The sequence below is a fragment of the Leucoraja erinacea genome, chromosome 12 (genome assembly GCF_028641065.1).
Source record: "Leucoraja erinacea ecotype New England chromosome 12, Leri_hhj_1, whole genome shotgun sequence".
Lineage (NCBI taxonomy): Eukaryota > Metazoa > Chordata > Chondrichthyes > Rajiformes > Rajidae > Leucoraja > Leucoraja erinaceus.
The window spans coordinates 36,625,025-36,646,023 of NC_073388.1; the positions used below are offsets into that span (position 1 = coordinate 36,625,025).

Genomic DNA, 20,999 nt, shown 5'->3' on the forward strand with positions numbered 1-20,999 from the left:
TACCATGTGCCCTAATTTTGCTGACTAGTTTCCTATGTGGCACCTTAGTTTCAAGGTTGAACCAAAACTGTGGTCTTACTAGGTCTCTATATAACTGCAGAAGGACCTCTTTGCTCCTATATTCGATTCCTCTTGTTACAAAGGCCAACATGCCATTCGCTTTCTTCACTGCCTGCTGTACCTGCATGCTTACTTTCATAGACTGATTTTCAAGGACCCCATGATCCCGTTGTACTTCCCCTTCTCCCAACTTGACGCCATTTTGATAGTAATCTGCCTTCCTGGTTTTGCTACCAAAGTGAATAACCTCACATTTATCCACATTAAACTTCATTTGCCATGCATCTGCGCACTCCCCCAACCTGTCCAAGTCACGCTGCATTCTCATTGCATCCTCCTCACAGATCACACTGCCATCCAGCTTTGTGTCATCTGCAAATTTGCTAATGTTACTTTGAATCCCTTCATCCAAATCATTGATGTATATTGTAAATAGTTGCGGTCCCAGCACCGAGCCTTGCGGTACCCCACTAGTCACTGCCTGCCATTCTGAAAGGGACCCGTTAATCCCTACTCTTTGTTTCCTGTCTGCCAACCACTTCTCTATCCATGTCAGCACTCTACTCCCTATACCATGTGCCCTAATTTTGCTGACTAGTTTCCTATGTGGGACCTTATCAGATGCTTTCTGAATGTCCAGGTACACTACATCTACTGGCTCTCCCTTGTCCATTTTCCTTGTTACATCTTCAAGCATGATTTCCCCTTCATAAATCCATGCTGACTCGGACCGATCCTGTTACTGCTATCCAAATGTGTGACTATCTCATCTTTTATAATTGACTCCAGCATCTTCCCCACCAAATTTAGGGAACTAGGAGATAAACTTAAAAGTAGGACCGCATAGGTAATAATCTCTGGATTACTACCAATGCCCCGTGCTAGTGCGAGTAGAAATAGGAGGATATTGCAGATGAGTGCATGGCTTGCAAAATGGTGCAAGGTGGAGTGATTCAAATTTCTAGGGCATTGGAACCAGTTCTGGGGGAGGTGGGACCAGTACAAACAGGACGGTCTGCACCTGGGCTGGAATGGAACCAATGTCCTTGGGGGAGTGTTTGCTAGTGCTGTTGGGGAGGATTTAAACAAATGTGGCAGGGGGATGGGTGCATAAGCAGAGAGACAGGGATGTAAAATGAGGATAGAAGCAATAGGTAGCAAGGTGAAAAGTAAAAGTGGCAGGCAAACGAATCCAGGGCAAAATTCAAAAAAGGGCCACTTTTCAACATAATTGTATAAGGGGTAAGAGTTGTAAAAACAAGCCTGAAGGTTTTGTGTCTCAATGCAAGGAGCATTTGTAATAACGTGGATGAGTTGAATGTGCAGATAGTTATTAATGAATATGACATAGTTGGGATCACAGAGACAAGGCTCCAGGGTGACCAAGGCTGGGAGCTCAACATCCAGGAATATTCCATATTCAGGAGGGATAGACAGAAAGGAAAAGGAGGTGGGGTAGCATTGCTGGTTAGAGAGGAGATTAACGCAATAGAAAGGAAGGACATTAGCTTGGAGGATGTGGAATCGATATGGGTAGAGCTGCAAAACACTAAGGGGCAGAAAACGCTAGTGGAAGTTGTGTACAGGCCACCTAACAGTAGTAGTGGAGTTGGGGATGGCATCAAACAGGAAATTAGAAATGCATGCAACAAAGGTAAAACAGTTATAATGGGTGACTTCAATCTACATATAGATTGGGTGAATCAAATTGGCAAGGGGGCTGAGGAAGAGGATTTCTTGGAATGTATGCAGGATAGTTTTCTAAACCAACATGTAGAGGAACCAACAAGAGAGAAGACTATTCTAGACTGGGTATTGAGTAATGAGGAAGGGTTAGTTAGCAGTCTTGTTGTGCGTGGCCCCTTGGGCAAGATTGACCATAATATGGTTGAGTTCTTCATTAGGATGGAGAGTTCCATTGTTAATTCAGAAACAAGGGTCCTGAACTTAAAGAAAGGTAACTTTGAGGGTATGAGACGTGAATTGGCCAAGATAGACTGGCAATTGATTCTTAAAGGGTTGACGGTGGATATGCAATGGAAGGCATTTAAAGACTGCATGGATGAGCTACAACAATTGTTCATCCCAGTTTGGCAAAATAATAAATCAGGGAAGGTAGTGCATCCGTGGATAACAAGGGAAATCAGGGATAGTATCAAAACAAAAGATGAAGCATACAAATTAGCCAGAAAAAGCAGCTTACCTGAGGACTGCGAGAAATTCAGAGTCCAGCAGAGGAGGACAAAGGGCTTAATTAGGAAAGGGAAAATAGATTATGAAAGAAAACTGGCAGGGAACATAAAAACTGACTGCAAACGTTTTTATAGATATGTGAAGAGAAAAAGATTAGTTAAAACAAATGTAGGTCCCATTCAGTGAGAAACAGGTGAATTGATCATGGGGAACAAGGACGTGGCAGATCAATTGAATAATGACTTTGGTTCTGTCTTCACTAAGGAAGACATAAAACTGAGTGAAATCCAGGTTAGCCGGGAAGTGGTGTTGGGTAAATTGAATGGATTAAAGGACGATAAATCCCCGGGGCCAGATAGGTTGCATCCCAGAGTACTTAAGGAAGTAGCCTCAGAAATAGTGGATGCATTAGTGATAATTTTTCAAAAATCTTTTGATTCTGAAGTAGTGCCTGAGGATTGGAGGGTAGCAAACATAACCCCACTTTTTAAAAAGGGAGGGAGAGAGAAAACGTGGAATTACAGGCCAGTAGGTCTAACATCGGTGGTGGGGAAATGCTAGTCAGTTATCAAAGATGGGATAGCAGCACATTTGGAAAGTGGTGAAATCATTGGACAAAGACAGCCTGGATATATGAAAGGTAAATCATGTCTGACAAATCTTATAGATTTTTTCAAGGATGTAACTAGTAGAGTGGATACGGGAGAACCAGTGTTATATCTGGACGTTCAGAAGGCTTTCGACAAGGTCCCACATAAGAGATTAGTATGCAAATTTAAAACACACGTTATTGAGGGTTCAGTATTGATGTGGATAGAGAACTGGCTGGCACACAGGAACCAAAGAGTAGGAATAAATGGGTCCTTTTCAGAATGGCAGGCAGTGACTAGTGGGGTACCGCAAGGCTCAATGCTGGGATCCCAGCTATTTACAATATATATTAATGATCTGGATGAAGGAATTGAATGCTACATCTCCAAGTTTGTGGATGACAAGAAGCTAAGGGGCAGTGTTAGGTGTGAGGAGGGTGGTAGGCTGCAAGATGACTTGGATAGATTGGGTGAGTGGGCAAATACATGGTAGATGCAGTATAATGTGGATAAATGTGAGGTTATCCACTTTGGTGGCAAAAACAGGAAAGTAGACTATTATCTGAATGGTGGCCGATTAGGAAAAGGGGTGATGCAACGAGACCTGGGTGTCATGGTACACCAGTCATTGAAAGTAGGTATTCAGGTGCAGCAGTCAGTGAAGAAAGTGAATGGTGTGTTAGCATTCATAGCAAAAGGATTTGAGTATAAGAGCAGGGAAGTTCTATTGCAGTTGTACAAGGTCTTGGTGAGACCATACCTGGAGTATTGCGTACAGTTTTGGTCTCCTAATCTGAGGAAAGACATTCTTGCCATAGGGGGAGTACAGAGAAGGTTCACCAGACTGATTCCTGGGATGGCAGGACTTTCATATGAAGAAATACTGGATAGACTCAGCTTGTACTCGCTAGAATTTAGAAGATTGAGGGGGGATCTTATAGAAACTTACAAAATTCTTAAGGGGTTGGACGGGCTAGATGCAGGAAGATTGTTCCCGATGTTGGGGAAGTCCAGAACAAGGGGTCACAGTTTAAGGATAAGGGGGAACTCTTTTAGAACCGATTTAAGAAAAACATTTTTCACACAGTGAGTGGTGAATCTGTGGAATTCTCTGCCACAGAAGGTAGTTGAGGCCAGTTCATTGGCTATATTTAAGAGGGAGTTAGATGTGGCCCTTGTGGCTAAAGGGATCAGGGGGTATGGAGGGAAGGCAGATACAGGATACTGAGTTGGATGATCAGCCATGATCATATTGAATGGTGGTGCAGACTCAAAGGGCCAAATGGCCTACTCCTGCACCTATTTTCTATGTTTCTATGTTTTCTCTCTCCCGCCTTTCTTAAAAAGTGGGATAACATTAGCTACCCTCCAATCCACAGGAACTGATCCTGAATCTATAGAACATTGGAAAATTATCACCGATGCGTCCACGATTTCAAGAGCGACGTCTTTAAGTACCCTGAGACACAGACCATCAGGCCCTGGGGATTTATCAGCCTTCAGTCCCATCAGTCTATCCAACACCATTTCCTGCCTAATGTGGATTTCCTTCAGTTCCTTCAGTTCTGATCCACATTCCTCAGTAAATGAAATTGTGTTTTGAACAAGTATTAATGACGCTGCGTTCCTTTGAATACAATTCACGCGGCGTCATTAACACTTGTACAAAACAGAATTACATGTACTGAGGAATGTAGATCGATGCATTGATGTCATTGAGAATTTCTTAAAACTCACCATCATGATTAACGACTTCTTCTTTGTGAGCTTTTTGGTGTGCAACAGGTTAGTCATTCAATTTAACTACCGACCCACGTTGTGCCTCTCTGTCTTTCGCTCTCTCTCTCTCGGGCCCTCTCTCTCTTCCGCTCCCCATCTCTAGCTCTTTCGGCATTCCCGGAATCATTGACATTTTGTGGTGTACAAAAATGCTGGAGAAACTGAGCGGGTAAGGCAGCATCTATGGAGCGAAGGAAATATGCTACTTTTCGGGTCGAAACCCTCTTCAGACCCGGCCCGAAACGTTGGCTATTTCCTTCGCTCCATAGATGCTGCCTCAAGCCCTGTCCCACTGTACGAGTTCACCCAAGAGCTCTCCCGAGTTTAAAATCTCCGTGTAGCATCTCTGTCCCTATCTTCAAATTCCCACTTTGAAATAAAATACAATTTTCGACTTAAAAATTTCGCAGCAGGATCGCGATTAGTCGATTCCCACGCATTTTCAATCGTCGTTCGATTTAGTCTAATTTTCACACCTGGTGATGTAGTTTAAAAAAAAAATTACGGCACATTACAATAAATTGTTTCAAGCATACCCGGTACTAAACGCACAAACATTAAGGCAGTTACTGACGGTTATAAATGAATATACTTTCAAAGTGAAATAGGAGATTTCCGTGGAAAGAATATTTAACCAGAATATGGTGAGGTCGCTGCAAAATGCTCATTTAAAACAATACGCCGTCAACTCAGGATTGTTTCTTAGCTCTCTGACAGGTGTTTCAATCTCACCTCGTAGCTCGCTGTTAATTGATTCATAGCTATTAATGTTCATTCCTGGTCCGTATCGGACTTTTCCAAATGCAAACGCTTTAAGTTACGCTTCTTGTGTGGTGGTAAGGGGGGGGGGGATGCTGGGATAAAATAACATATATTTGCATTTATAGGCGATCCTGCTGCTAAATTTTTAAGTCAAAAGTTGTATTTTATTTCAAAGTGGGAATTAGAAGATAGGGACAGAGATGTTACACAGAGATTTTGATAGGAAAGAAACATTACAGCAGCTGAGTAAAAGATTGGTCAAATGGTAGGTTCAGTGAAGATTGGACGAGGGGGATTGGGGGTGGGGGGAAATTATCTATAGCTTGGGACTTTCCTAAATGAGACAATAATAAATAAAGACAATAATAGCTTTAATGCAATTATCACAACATTTGCTGGATATGGATCAATTGACTCTGTATGGTACATGCCCGTAAATTAGTAAAACAAATATACTGTTGTTTCTGGGATGGGGTGACTGATAACAAATCACCTACATTCTATATTTTGTCATAATGTGGCTGAAACGATTGCATATTTTGTTATATTTATTGAGATAGAAAGATACAACTGAGTTTTTTGCAAGATATTACCTTGCGGCTCTAAAGTGGGAGTCGGCTGTAAAAGGACAGTGCTGCTGGGGGGGGGGGGGGGGGGGATCCTTTCAGAGCATGTGGGTAGTCTGGCCTGGGGTAAAGTTGCGGAGAGGAGCGTTGAGAAGGAGGGGATCGGCCGGGGAACATCCAGCTCAAGAGTGGGTCAGCGGGCGATGGATAACAGGACAGCGGGCGGTGGGACTTACTCCATATGTCAGTGCGAGTAACCTCAATTGATCCCTTGTTCACGCTGACACAAGAGTAAGCTGCACCGCCCGCTGTGATGATATCCATCACCCATTGACCCGCTTCGCTCTATGACCTTTGCTCTTGAGCTGGTCCATTCACTGTTCAGATGGAGAGCACTGCCAGAGGGCGCTGAGATTGCAGTCGGTTCTGCTGTCCGGTGATGGCAGCCGCTCATAGCCAGGCGAGCTCTTCCCTCCTCGGCCACAATGCGGTGGCTCCGCGCCCGGAGCGCCGCGGCAACGGTGAGTGAGTGAGTTACTGGCATGAACCCGACCCCCTCCTTCTTAACGCTTCTGCCCCTGGCTAGACTCCCCACACACTGTGAAAGGAACTCTCTCCCGAATTGGTCCCTTGATAAGTTGAACTAGTATTGTCATTCAATAAGACAACTGATTCAACTTGACCCGGTGCGCTCCCGTTTTTCCCACCATCTTTCCTGCTGCCGCCACCCTCCACCCCCCACCCATTCAGTAATTCAGAAAGAAGGAGATTTGGAAGTCTTGGGCAAATTGAATCGTTACTTTACTTTTTTTATTTTTACGGAGAAGAGAACAATCTGCGCATGCGCGGTTTAAGATTTTTTTTAAAAGCCGACTGACTGTCATATTATTCACGACATGTGATTCATTTATAATTATTTATTTATATTTCTATGGAAAAAAATTCCCAATTGGGCCCTACACCTCCCAAGGCTGGCCCTGTCCCCGCTTTTGTGATGTGTGTGTGTGTGTGTGTGTGTGTGTGTGTGTGTGTGTGTGTGTGTGTGTGTGTGTGTGTGTGTGTGTGTGTGTGTGTGTGTGTGTGTGTGTGTGTGTGTGTGTGTGTGTGTGTGTGTGTGTGTGTGTGTGTGTGTGTGTGTGTGTGTGTGTGTGTGTGTGTGTGTGTGTGTGTGCTCTGAAGGTCGCCGTTCCAGCTCACGGTTTTTCAGGCGAGTGCCGCAAGCTTGAAGGTCGCAGGTAGTCCACTGAAAAGTCGCCCTTTAGGCAGTAGGTTAAAAAGCAGGAACATAGGGCTGTTTTCACTGCATTGCTCCATCTTACGCTAGGGAGGGTAGGAATGGAAGGATAGGGAACATAAATGTGTGGCTGAGGAGATGGTGCAGGAGGGATTCAGGTCCTTGAACCTTTGTGATCTCCTCTGGGGCAGAGGGGACCTGCACATGTGATGGACATGTTGCAACTGAAAGGGAGGGGGGCTGGAGGGGCAATATGCTATTGGAGATGTTTGATACAACTACCCAAGATGGTTTAAGCTTGTCTGATATTCAAGTGGAAGAGGAAAAAGTTGAGGCAAATATGGAAATCAAAGCGAGCAAGTCTAGTCGGCAAGTCAGGCAGGAGGTGAGGGAGTAAGAAAGGTCCAATGGGCTAAATTGAATTTAGAGTCACACAGCATGGCAACAAGCCCTTCGAACCAACTTCCCCATGCCGCCGAAGATGCCCTATCATTAGTTCCACCTCACTGTGTTTGGCCCATATCCTTAAAAGCCTTTCAAGTCCAAATGTTGTTTAAATGTTGTTATAGTACCTACCTCAACTACTTCCTCTGGCAGTTTGTTCCATATACCCACCACCGTCTGTGTGAAAAGGTTGACCCTCAGATTCCTATTAAATCTTTTCCCTTTTACCTAAATCTCCATCATCCAGTTCTTGTTCCCCTACTCTGGGTAAAGCCCTGTGTATCATTTCCCTCATGAACTTACCCACCTCTATAATCAACCCTCATCTTCCTGCACCAAGGAATAAAGTCCTAGCGTGCCATCTCCCTGCAACTCAAGCCATCGTTCTGGTAACATCCTTGTAAATCTTCTCTGCAGTTTTTCCAACAATGCAAGAAGCCTATTAGGTAAGGCAGATGAGCTCAGTACATGGACAGACACATGGGATTGTGACATTATGGTGAAGAAAGCATACAACACGCTTGACTTCATTGAGTACAAGAGTTGAGACATCATGTCACAGTTGCAATAACATTGTTGCGCCCGCACCTGGATTATTGTGTGTAGGTGATTATTGTATTGTTCAGGTGACCCGGACCTGCTCCACCCCATCCCTAAAGAAACACAAGTTATGCACATCACCAATACTTCTAGGCATCTTTTCAGGATTAGGATATGGTTCTGTGAAACAAGCAAATTTTACCCGTTTTCCAATTGATAAAAGGTATGAAATGACCATACCATAGTACTACCTGTAGTACTTAATTGCATCTGACATTCAGCGACTTGCTGTGTTCTCTTTCTTTTACATTAAACATCAAAAACCTAATTACATGCACAAATTTAAAAATAACCATTAGTATGTTTTTTAAAAACATATTCTTTCAATTTTGCAATTACAGTTCTACATTGGAGTAAGTTTTGTTCAGAGTTTAATAGTTTTTAACGGGCTTAAAATAATATGTATTACTTCCCTCGTTACTCTCTCTCTCCTGACAAAACGGAGAGCTCAGTCCAATGAACAAAATGGGTTGATCACTGTGTTTTCTTTTCTCAATTCTGTGGTCAATTTTGTATGAAGCTTTACTATCCACACTGTTGGTAAAATGTAAACAAAAACTTACCGTAGAGAATAGTAATCATTGAAACTGGCATGACTAAAATTCCAACCAGCATATCAGCAACAGCCAGTGACATTAGGAAGTAGTTTGTTGCATTCTGCAGCTTTTTCTCCAGGGAAACTGCCATGATCACCAATATGTTGCCCCCGACAGTCAGCACAATGATTACGAGAATCAGCAAGGCTGGCCAGTTTTTTGAGATGGCAGTTTGTGAGATGTCCCCTGGGACTGAGGCATTAAGTACTTCTCCAGTGACCAAGCTCTGGTTGAGGATATAAGAACTATTGATGTATCTGGCCATCAGAACAATGTGCTGAGAAAAATCCAGAGACACAAAACTGTGGCAGTGACTGTAAATTTTGAAGTACTTATCTTAAATAACATTTAAAATAATTTGTTCATTACTATTGTGGAAGATTTCTTTTAAAATGAAGACGACTTCTATGAATTCAGTCACACAGGAAGATAATCCATCCATTACCTTGTGAGCAGTTGAATAGTCAAGTCCTTTAGGCCATCAAATATTTTCTTGTCACACTAGCAGGTGTGTAAGGTTCTCAACTTGGCTATCTGGTCAAAACGTATGTTTATCTTCCTTCATTCTTCTTGCAAGAGCAGCCAGGCCATCATCACAAATGTCAGCAAACTCCTCAAATAGTTAATGTTGGGGTATCGTAGTCTCATTTTAAAAAAATGTTTTGCTTTCTTCTGTCTCTTTTCTACTGTTCCTTTCTTTTAACCAGATGCTGAGATGTCTCTTTGGGTTTCTCCAGGCTATTTTTTGTTTGTACAATCAACTCATTAAGATCTAATCAAGACGTGCTTTCCCTGGAGTTGAATTATTTCAGCTCTGAAAATAATTATAATTGAAATGATATTACAATGTTATTCTCATTCAACACACGTAAATATTCATTTCATCCTTCCTCTTTCAACTTTCAATGAATAGTGCCTCATTTCCTGGGAATATGATATAAATATATCTCCTGCCTTCATAAGTACCAACCTCACTCATTTATTTTAGCCTCTGTTGCGGTCCTGAAAAAGCAGACCAACTCATTGATTTATTACAATTTCTGCCAAATTTATTATCAAACATAGGCAAGCAATTTATTAGAACTGGTTCATTTGTTATCTTTATTATCCTTGCAGTTATCTTTTCCTCTCGTTCATTAGCTGTTGCTGCATCCATCATTACCCCACACAGAACAAGAAGCGTTAACTCGGTATGTTTCAAATTCCTTCTGCAGGACCATTCCCTCTGCAACTCCCTAGTTAACTCATTCCTTCACACCCAAACCACCCCCTCGCCAGGTACCTACCGCTGCAACCACAGGAGATGCAACATCTGTCCCTATACCTCCTCCCTCGACTCTGTCCAGGGACCCTGACAGTCCTTTCAGGTTAGGCAGATGTTCACTTGCACCTCCTCCAATCTCATCCACTGTATCCGTTGTCTAAGGTGTTATACATCGGTGAGACCAAACGTAGACTGGGCAATATATCCGCTGAACACCTTCACTCAGCCCACCTGGACCTATCTGATCTCCCAGTTGCCAAACACTTTAATTCCCCTTCCCATTCCAACACTGATATTTCTGTCTTGGGTTTTCTCCTTTGTCAGAGTGAGGCCAAATGCAAATTGGAGGAACAGCACCTCATACTTCGCTTGGGCAGCTTACAATCCAGCGGTATAAATATTGATTTCTCTAATTTCAAGTAACCCTTGCACCCCATCTCTCTCCATCCCTCCCCCACCTCAGTTGTTATGCTGGTTTTAATGTTGCCCGCTCTGTTACTCCAGCTTTTTGTGTCTATTTTCGGTTTTAACCAGCATCTGCAGTTCCTTCCCACACATGCTCCAAATTACTTCAGATAATATGCTTTAATTGGGTACAAAGCTCACAGTGTATTCATTTTTAGCAATTCTATATTGTTAATTGAGACTCCTACTCCCAATTTCGTTCAGACTGAAAGGTCTGAATGACAATAAAGGAAATTCAATTCAATTCAATTCAATTCAATCATTCTGAAGAAGAGTCCCAACCGAAAGCATCAGCTATCCATGTTCTCCAGAGATGCTGCCTGGCACGCTGAGTTACTCCAGTACTTTGTGTCTTTTTTGAAAACCAGCATCTGCAGTTCCTTGTTTCTACATGAGATTCCAACAAGAAGAATAACATCATAAACATAATTCTGCACCCATTTGCTTTCTGCAATTGAAAATGTATTCAATGTGTTAATGCTACTGCTTGGATTACCAGTGAATATAAAGTTACATGGTTGTAGGTTGAATTGAACTCCATGAAAATATACATAGTCAAGATCAGCTTGATTACATTGCAAGGTGAGCAGTTTTTAGTTGTAATTAATTTATTAGTCAAGTATGTAAATATACAAGGAATTTGATTTGCCAACAGTCATGCAATAAAACCCACAAGATACATAACCACGTAAAAATTAAACATAGACTTAATGGCGTGTGAGAATCCCCAGGGCACACAGCATAAGCGGAAACCCACAGCCATCAGTTCAATGTCCGGGCCACACACACATGCTCCTTCACCGTGATGTGACCAGAGTTGTACCAACCGCTGTCACTCTCTCTACAGTCCCTGTCCGTCCGAACAGTCAGAAAGCCGTCCACACTTGCACCAGACTCCGGGATGTTCTCATGGAGCCATATCCCCGCAAAACACAGAGATCACTGCACTCACGGCCCTCCCTCCGAGTCCTCACCAGTGCAGCCAGCACGTCCATCTTGTTTTTTCGGCGACCTCACATCCCCCACTGTGATGGAAGGCAAAACTTATACCTTCTTTCCTCCTTTTCTCCCGCGGTCGGGGCAATCGAAACTTCCGCAGTCGGGGCGATCGAAGGTCCCATAGTCGGCAATCGAACTTCCGCAACGGTGCAATCGAAGCTCCCACGATTGGGGTGGTCGAAGCTCCTGCAGTTGGAGCTCCCGCAGTCGATCCCTAACAAAGGTACCGCCAACTTCACGATGTTAAGGCCACAGTGCAGACGTAGATACGATACAAAAAGTCGCATCTCCATTGAGGAACGAGAGAAAAAAATGTTCCCCACATAATACAAAATTAAAGGTACACTAAAAACATACAAGTAAACACAGAAAAAACAGCAAAAGAAGAAAAAGACCAGTTGGTGCGGCTGCCATGTACTTGGTGTCATACAATTTATTTTAGTTTAGGGATACAGCGCGGAAACAGGCCCTGAGTCCGTGCCGACCAGCAATCCCCACACACCAACACTATCCTACACATAGTAGGGACAATTTCAATGTTATCAAGCCAATTAATCTACAAACCTGTACATTTTTGGAGTGTGGGAGGAAACCAGAGCACCTGGAGAAAACCCACACAGGTCACGGGGAGAACGTACAAACTCCACACAGACAGCACCAGCAGTCAGAATCGAACCTGGGTCTCTGGTGCAGTAAGGCAGCAACTCCACCATAGTGCCACCATAGTGCCACCATGCACTCCCATTCCTATTATCTATGTGTCTATGCTTAATTATGTGGATGTTGTCAGGTTTTGAGGGGCTGGCTACAGGGAGAGGTTGTGCAGACTAGGACTTTATTCCTTGGAGTGCTGAATGCTAGAAGAGTGATCTTATAGAGGTGCATAAAATCATGAGGGGAATAAATAGGATGGATGCACAGTCTTTTATCCAGAGGGTGAATCAAGAACTAGAGGACCTATATTCAAGGTGAGAGTGGAAAGATTTAATAGGAATCTGAGGGGTAAGTTTTTCACACTGAAGGTGATGGGTATATAGAACAAGCTGTCAGAGAAGGTAATTAAACCATGTATTATAACAGCATTTAATACACATTTGGACAGGAATATGGATAGGAAATGTTTAGAGGAATATGGACCAAATATGCGCAGGTGGGACCAAAGTAGAAGGGACATCTCGGTCTACATGGGCGTTAGGCCGAAGGGCCTGTTCTGTGCTGTATGACTCTAGGTGCTTCTGCTGCAAGTGGCTACAGTTTAGTTGATGAGTGGGAGTGGGAGACACTCTGTCATTTAAGGGATGGGATTGAACATCTAGGTTTGGGTGTCAGTTACAACCAGAGAGATGCAGAAGCTCAGAGCAGAATTAAGAAACAGATCCTTACATGTGACAGCTCCAAGTGATCAAACAAGTCACCTGCAAATTGACATGGAAGTGAATAAGAAGTGTGTTGTGGGACAGTGGGTCAGATGCCACCTACTAGAGAGATAAATAGTTGTCACAAGGCCTTGAATGGAAGAAGGGATCAAGTGGATTCAGATTCAGATTAGTTTATTGTCATATCCGCCTGGGTGCAATGAAATTTCTCTTTCGCATGAAGCTCATGGAGTAAACAATATATATACAGCATTGATACATATAAAAATAATACAACGATAAGTGCAAAGAAGCAGAATGGTGCAAGACTGTGGTATAATTCGAATAGTGCTAATAAATATTGAGGTACAATAACAGAATAACTGAATGAGGTGGCACAGACAGTACAATACAGTACTACTGGGAAGGGGGTGTGAAATAAATGATCGATGGGGAAGGCATTCTTCTTAAGTCTGGAGATTTCATACTCCCATATCTTCCCCAAAATAGTAGTGACAAAAGGGAATGGCTATGGTGACAGGCATCCTTAACAATACTTCCAACATGGATACTTCCAACATGGATACTTCCAACATGGATACTTCCAACCTTCCTGTTGCAATGCATCGTGAAGATGGATTTCATGGAAAGAAGTGATAAGCTTAGATAGATATGCCATTTATTGTCACTATACATGTACAGTGAAACTGAAAGCTGCTCGTACTCAGTGCATACATACAATTTAGCACAAAAAACAAGAAACAGAAAAAACAAAAAGTGAGAAAGCTTGTGATGGACTGGGCAATATTCACCACACTCTGCAGGTTTAAGCAATCAAGAGCAGAACAGTTGCCATATCAGGCTGAGATACATCAGAAAACTCTCTATAGAGGATCAATAGAAGTTCAAGAGATTACTTGCGGACATACCGATGTTTTCCAGAAAGCCTAAAACTAAATATGCAGGTACGGTTTCTTGATCACATCAATGCGAAGAGACCAGGTTAGGGTGCTGGAGAAGGGTTTCGGCCCGAAACGTTGCCTATTTCCTTCGCTCCATAGATGCTGCAGCACCCGCTGAGTTTCTCCAGCATTCTTGTGTATCTTAGGTTGCTGGTAATGTGGATGCCAAGGAACTGGAAGGAACTTGAAGTTGTTAACCATCTCTACAGCAGCTCAGTTGCTTAGGACAGGGTTGTATTCACCACTCACTTCCTTTGGTCAAAAGCCAACTCTTAGCCCTTGCTGACATTAAGGGCTAGGCTATTGCCCTGATTGTGACACAATCCCTTTCCTGTATTTCAATTATTCACTGTTATTGATCCAGCTGACAACAGTGGTATCATCACTGAATTTACCGATTGAGCTGGCATTGAATTAGTCACACAGCCATGGGAGTATAGGGAGCAGAGCTAAGAACATGCAACCCTGAGGGGCAGCAGTGTTGATGGTCAGGGTGGAAGAAATGTTATGGACTGGCTGAGGTCTGCTGGTCAGAAATTCCAGATGCCAGTCACAGATGGAGGTTGCAAATTTTGGGGGTGAGCTTGAATGTATGCAAGAGAGATGGTGTTCTCCATAGACCTATTGTTCCCGCTCACAACTTGAAAGGTTTCTGGATTTTTTGGAAGACTGGTGCAGGTATTGGACATTACAAATCTTTCAAAGCACTTAATTATGCTCAATGTTAAAGCTACTGGTCAGTAGTCATTGAGACCGGTCATTTTATCTTTCATGGGGACTGGAATGGTAGAGGTTTCCTTGAAACAGATGAGTTCAGTAGAGTATTGAAATGAGAGATTGAAGATATTGGCAAATCTGTGATCTGCTTTCACAAGGATAAATTCCCAGAAAGCATCCAACCCAGATGGAATCTCTAAATGGTTTGCCTAATTGTACGCCAATCAACTGGCCACAGCCTGATTGATTGTTAATTTGTGCACAAATTCAGAACTAATCTAGACTCCATCTAGGCTAAATGTTCTTTGAGTTTAACCTCATGAATGCAGGTATGACTTCTGCTACAGTGATATATGGAACAGAGTTAGTGGGGATGGTGGCACTTTGTCAGTGTAACTTTGTTTATCTGATCCTTAATATTTCAGGGTGGCAGCTTAGCAATAGAGCTGCTGCCTTACAATGCCAGAGTTCCAGGTTTGATCCTGACCATGGGTGACCAAACTCTGTATGGAGTTTCCACATACTCCCCTTGAATCCGTGTTTCCTCAGAGTTTCGTTCTAAAGATGTGTATGGGTTTGTAGGTTAATTGTCCTCTGTAAATTGCCCCAAATGTGTAAGTAGTGGATGTGAAAGTGGAATAAGCCAATAGTTCTGAGTTCCTTCCAAATGGTGATGAGTGACAGGAGACTTCCAGCACTGGAACTAATGATGTTCTCAGCACTGGAACAGATAGATAATAAGGAGAAATAATCAGAAGAGGCTGTTTTAAGAGGTTCCATATAAGTCTTCATCACCCTCCGGCACCAACATGGTTTTTGAAACTAATAGTACAAATAATAATTCTAAAACTATTGCAAAGGAGGAGAGTTGTATGGCTGGATGGAAATGTGCATTGGGTACTCCAGCTAAAGGAAAAACTAAAATATATAAGGTAATCGATTTAGGAGAAAGAAATACTGTAAGAAGGAATAAAGCAGATAGAACATTTCGCAGGATAGGTTCTGTCATGTGTCCTTATCATATATCCTATACAGAACAAACTGAATGAATTCCAGGCACAAATTAAGCCTTTGAGTGGATGCTATAGTAGTTTCAGTGAGGTATGGTTACAGGACAGCCAGGAGAGGAAAAATATTTTATTAGGTTATATGATCTCTAGGAAATAAAATTATATCATTTCGAAGTGTTGATATAATTAGAAACATCAGGCATTGGAGACTTCATGGTACATAGAACAACGAACAGTGCAGCACAGGAACAGGCCCTTAGGCCCACAATGTCTGTGCTGAATGTGATACAGATTTAACTATTCTTTTCTGTCTGCACATGATCTATTTCTCTCTCTTCCCTGCATATCAATGCGCCTATTTAAAAGCCTCTTAAATGCCACCATCGTGCTACTTAACCTACAAACTCCACGACGTTGGGTGTGGGAGGAAACCAGAGCACCGAGAAAGTCTGGGGAGAAGGTCTACGCGGACACAGGGAGGACATGCAAACTCCACACAGGCAGCACCTGTTCGAACCTAAATCTCCAGCATTCAACCATCTGTGTCATTGTACGCCAAAATAATATTGAGAAACGGTGGCATTAAAGAAGATTGTAGCAAAGATACAATGTTTTTATGGGGAATTATAACTGGCACTTAGATTGATATAAATGGATGAAATTGGAAAAACATAGACTTGTTAGAAATGGTCAGGATGGCTTTGAGCAGGGGAAGGGATGACTCACTAAATGTATTGTAATATTTGAGGCGGTGATGAAAGTGATTGATGAGGGTGGGGCAATTGATTTTGTCTGCATGGACATTAGTAAGGCATTTGACAAGGTCCTTCATGGTAAGCAATGCAGAAGAGGATCGGTTAATTCACTTTCACCAGCATGGTTTCAACATTTAGTTCACGAGGATTTCGTCAGCTGGAAAGCTGTGGCATTACTCATTTGCAGCCTTCACTGTGGCTCAGTTTGGCAGTTAATCTTGCTTTTCTCCAATGCCACTCATCATCATTACATGCCCAGTTGATTAAGTTATTTGGAAACCGCAAGAAGACAGCACAAATGTGCATCAAACAAAAGATTCCCTTGGGCTAATCTCATAATCTTGCAACATCCACTTGGTATTGGTATTAACTTGGTATTGTCACATGAACCGAGATGCAGTTAAAAACATTAATTTGCATATTATTCGGGTGAAACTTTCCATAAATTGGTACGACAGGTAAAACAGAGTGCACAATATAGTGTTACAGCTAAAGAGAAAGTGCAGATTTTTTTAAAGTGCAAGGGCTGCAACGAGGTAGATTAGAAATTTGGGAATTCATCCTTATAATATGAGAGGACCATTCCAGAGGGTGATAACATTGGAGAAGAAACTGTTCTTGAATCTGGCAGGACGTGCTTTCAAGTTTTTGTATCATCTGCCAGATGCAAGAGGGTCAAAAAGAGAATGACCACTAAGTGAGTGCTCCTTCATAATGTTGGCTGCTTTCCTAAGGTAATGTGAAATATAATTGGGGGTCAGAAGGACTTGGACAGGTTAGGAGAGTGGGCAGAGAAGTGACAAATGAAATTCAGTGTAGCAAAGTGCAGTCATGTATTTTGGTAATAAGAATAAAGGAGTAGATTATTAATTCAGAGAGAACCCAGACATCGGAGGTGCAACGGGACTTGGGAATGCTCGTGCAAGACTCCCAAAATGTTAATTTGCAAATCGAATCGTTAGTGAGGAAGGTAAATTCAATGCTAGCATTTATATCAAGAAGACTGAAATACAAAAACAGAGATGTAACACTGAGGTTCCTTAAGGCGCTGGTCAGGCCACATTTCGAGTACTGTGAGCAAATTTGGGCCCCATTTCTGAGGAAGGACGTGCTGGCTCTGGAGAAGGTCCAGAGGAGGTTTACAAGAATGATTCCAGGAATGAGTGGGTTAGCATATGATGAGCATTTGACAGCACTGGGCCTCTACTCACTGGAGTTTAGAAGGTTGAGGGGGGACCTCATTGAAACTTAGAGAATAATGAAAGGCATAAATAGGGTGGATGTGGAAAGGATGTTTCCAATGGTGGGAGAGTATAGGACTAGAGGTCATAGACTCTAAATTAAAGGGCACTCTTTTAGAAAGGAGGTCAGAGGGTAGTTAATCTGTGGTACTTATTACCACAGAGGCTGTGGAGGCCAAGTCAGTGGATATTGTTAAGGCAGAGATAGACACATTTATTTTCCCAACACGTTCCTGCACCTTCACGATTCTTGCTCACTTTCCTTACTTCTTTTATTCTACCTTTTTTAAAGCTCGAAAAACGAAGTGGTACAACAAATATAACAAGATATATGTGATGTGTATTACTGTAATTTACTGTACTTCTAATTTAAAAAAAAAATAAAAAAAAATAAAAAATAAAAATAAAAAATAAATTCTTGATTAGAACGGGCATCAAGGGTTATGGGAAGAAGGCAGGAAAATGGGACCAGGAGGCAGAGATCAGCCATGATTGAATGGTGTAGTGGACTCGAATGGCCTAATTCTACTCCTCTAACTTGTGAATTCATGAATGGAGGGTGAAGATAGTTAGTCTGGTTCCTCATGGCAGGAAGCCATGACGACTTGGTAAAATGGATTCAAAAATAGCCTAGTCATACGAGACAGTGGGAATTGGTGAAGGGGTGTTATACTAACTGGAGCCATTTAACCAGTGGTGTTCTACAAGGATCAGTGATGGGTAAGTGGTGGAAGCAGATACAAAAGAGATAGTGAGAAAGGTCACATAGGATTCAGTAGGAGATAGCTCAGTTGGAAATATGGGCAGAGAAATGACATGGAATTTAATCCAGCCCAATAGTGAGGAGATGGAATTTGGGAGGTCAAAGGCAAGGTAAACGTCAGGTACCTCAGGAGTACTGTGTACAGAAGGATCTTGGAATGCAAATTTATAGCTTTTGAAAGTGGAAACAGATGTCAACATGATGGTATAGAAGGTGCATGGCAAACCTGGCTTCATGGGTTTGGGACATTGCGTATTAGAATCAGGAAGTGTGTTGCAGGATTGTAAAGCTTTGATTAGGCTGTAAGTGGAGTATTGGGTACAGCTCTGGTTTCCCCATCACAAGAAGGATGTGAAGGGTTTGAAGCGGGTGCAGAAGAATTTCACCAAGATGGTGCCTAGATTAGAAATTATGTGTTAGCTTTTAGTTTAGTTTAGTTTAGTTTAGAAATACAGTGCGGAAACAGGCCCTTTTGCCCACCAAGTCCACACCGACCAGCGATCCCTGTACATTAACACTATCCTACACACACTTGGGACACTTTATACTTATATCAAGCCAATTAACCTACAAACCTGTATGTCTTTGGAGTGTGGGACAAAACCTAAGAACTCGATCTCGGTCACAGCCATGGGGAGAACGTACAAATTCCATACAGACAGCACCCGTACTCAGGATCAAACTGAGGTCTCTGACACTGTAGGGCAGCAAATCTATCGCTGCGCCCAAGCTATAAGAGAAGAATGCACAAACTTGAATTGTTTCCTGGAGCATCAGTGACTGATGGGTGACCTGACATAAGCTATAAAATTATGAAAAGCATTGATAGTCAGAGCCTTTTTCTAGGGTTGAAATTCAAAATACAATAAGGAATAACTTTAAACCTTAAAATTTAAGGTGAGAGGGTTAAGTTTAGGAACAATAAATCATAGTTATACAGCACTAAAAAAAAATTTGACCTACCACATGCATGCTGATCAATATGCCTGTCTTGGTTAGTCCCTCCAAATCTTTCCTATCCATGTACCTTTCTAAATGCCTTTTAAACATTGGCATTGGTATTAATATTGGTTTATTATTGTCAAGTATGTTGAGTTACATTGACAAACTTTGTTTTGTGTGCTATCCAGTCAATTCACCCATATATGAGTGCAATCAAACCATATATAATTACAACAGTCAGTGTATAGAGAAAAATAACCAGAGTGCAGAATGTAGTGCTACAGCATTATAGTCTTATAGCTCTAGAGACAGTGCAGATAGAAAAGTGCAAGGGCTTCAGTAAGGTAGGCTGGGAGATCGTGCTGCACCCTTAACATATGAGAGGTCCAAACTTGCTACTTTGGTTAATTAGTAACAAAACTTACTAACTTTGCAATTCTGTTTGCCTCTATCACTTCTTTGAAAACTCATTCCACATACATATTACACACTTTGAGGCCCCTTTAAAATCTTTCACCTCTCACCTTCATCCTATGCCCTGTAGTTTTTGACTCCCTTATACTGGGAAAAGACTGACCATTCACCTCATCTATAACCGTCAGAATTTTGTATTCCTCTATGAGGTCACCCTTCAGTTTTATTTCTTCCTTACAACTCAAGCCTCCCAGACCGGTAACGTCCTTGGAAATCTATTCTGCATTCATCTAGCTTAATGACACCTTTTCCATAGCTGTGTGAGGTTATTGAGGAGGTCGATCACGAGTCAAGAGTATTTTATTGTCATATATCCTGAGACGGAACAATGACATTCTTATTGGGTAATTGTAGATGATCCAAAGTCATGGGGGTCCATGTAGACTTGTTAAATTGGAATAAGAATATCACAAAAGTGATATTTAAGAGGCATTAAGACGGGCAGAGAACATCCAGGCAGATGGGACTAGTTTAAATCAGCATGATGTTCAACTCGGACATCATGGGCCAAATGGCCTGTTCCTGTGCTGTACTGTTTTAATTCATGTTTTAAATTCAGCAAATTTCTTGAAAATATTTTGGATCCTGTGTTGTTTTGGGGCAGATCTTTTCATGACCAACCTACTTTCAGGCTTTTGAGGGCACAATCTTTTCAAAACCTATGAGAGCCTGGAAGGACAATCTTGTGCAAACATTAAAGCAATGCTGTAGCTTTGTTTGCTGGCATTTGACGGAGTTGTTAATGCAGTCTCAGGTATCAGGGATCAGCCTCTCTCAAGGCTCCAAGGAAAGTAGAAATCATTTTCAGAAACAAAAATAGATGTTCCGAAACTGTTATCCCATGAAGCTCATCTAGAGACTCGTAAAATGCAGGATGAAACATAAAGGATGTGTGATGGGGACCCACTAAAGTAAAGTTAGCAAATTCACAGTGTTGAAAATTGCGCCATATCCGCAGGACTGGAGCTTAATCACATCAGGGTTATAAAGGAAGAGGGGAGTAATAGTTTCTAAATATGATCATCCCAAGTTCTCTCAATTGAAAAGTCATTCCTTTGGATTACAAAACAGAACATATTACTATGTTACTGAGACAAGGTGAGAAATGCAAGAACGATAATTTCAGACTAATTAGCCAAACAGCTGCGTTCAGGAAATCTCCAGGGTCTATAATTAAAGTAGAAACGATTAAACACCTGGAAATTTCTCAGATGTTCAGAGTGAACCA

The 20,999-nt window shown here is 42.1% G+C and overlaps 1 protein-coding gene across 1 annotated transcript in view; it reads right to left on the minus strand.

Moving 5' to 3' along the window:
- Positions 1–20,999, minus strand: part of LOC129702256 (5-hydroxytryptamine receptor 2A-like) — a 146,317-nt gene that overhangs the window by 13,371 nt on the left and 111,947 nt on the right. Inside the window, exon 3 of the mRNA XM_055643935.1 lies at positions 8,792–9,638. Within this exon, the coding sequence (XP_055499910.1) occupies positions 8,792–9,089 (298 nt within the window). The 5' untranslated portion in view covers positions 9,090–9,638. The remainder of the gene's footprint in view (positions 1–8,791; positions 9,639–20,999) is intronic.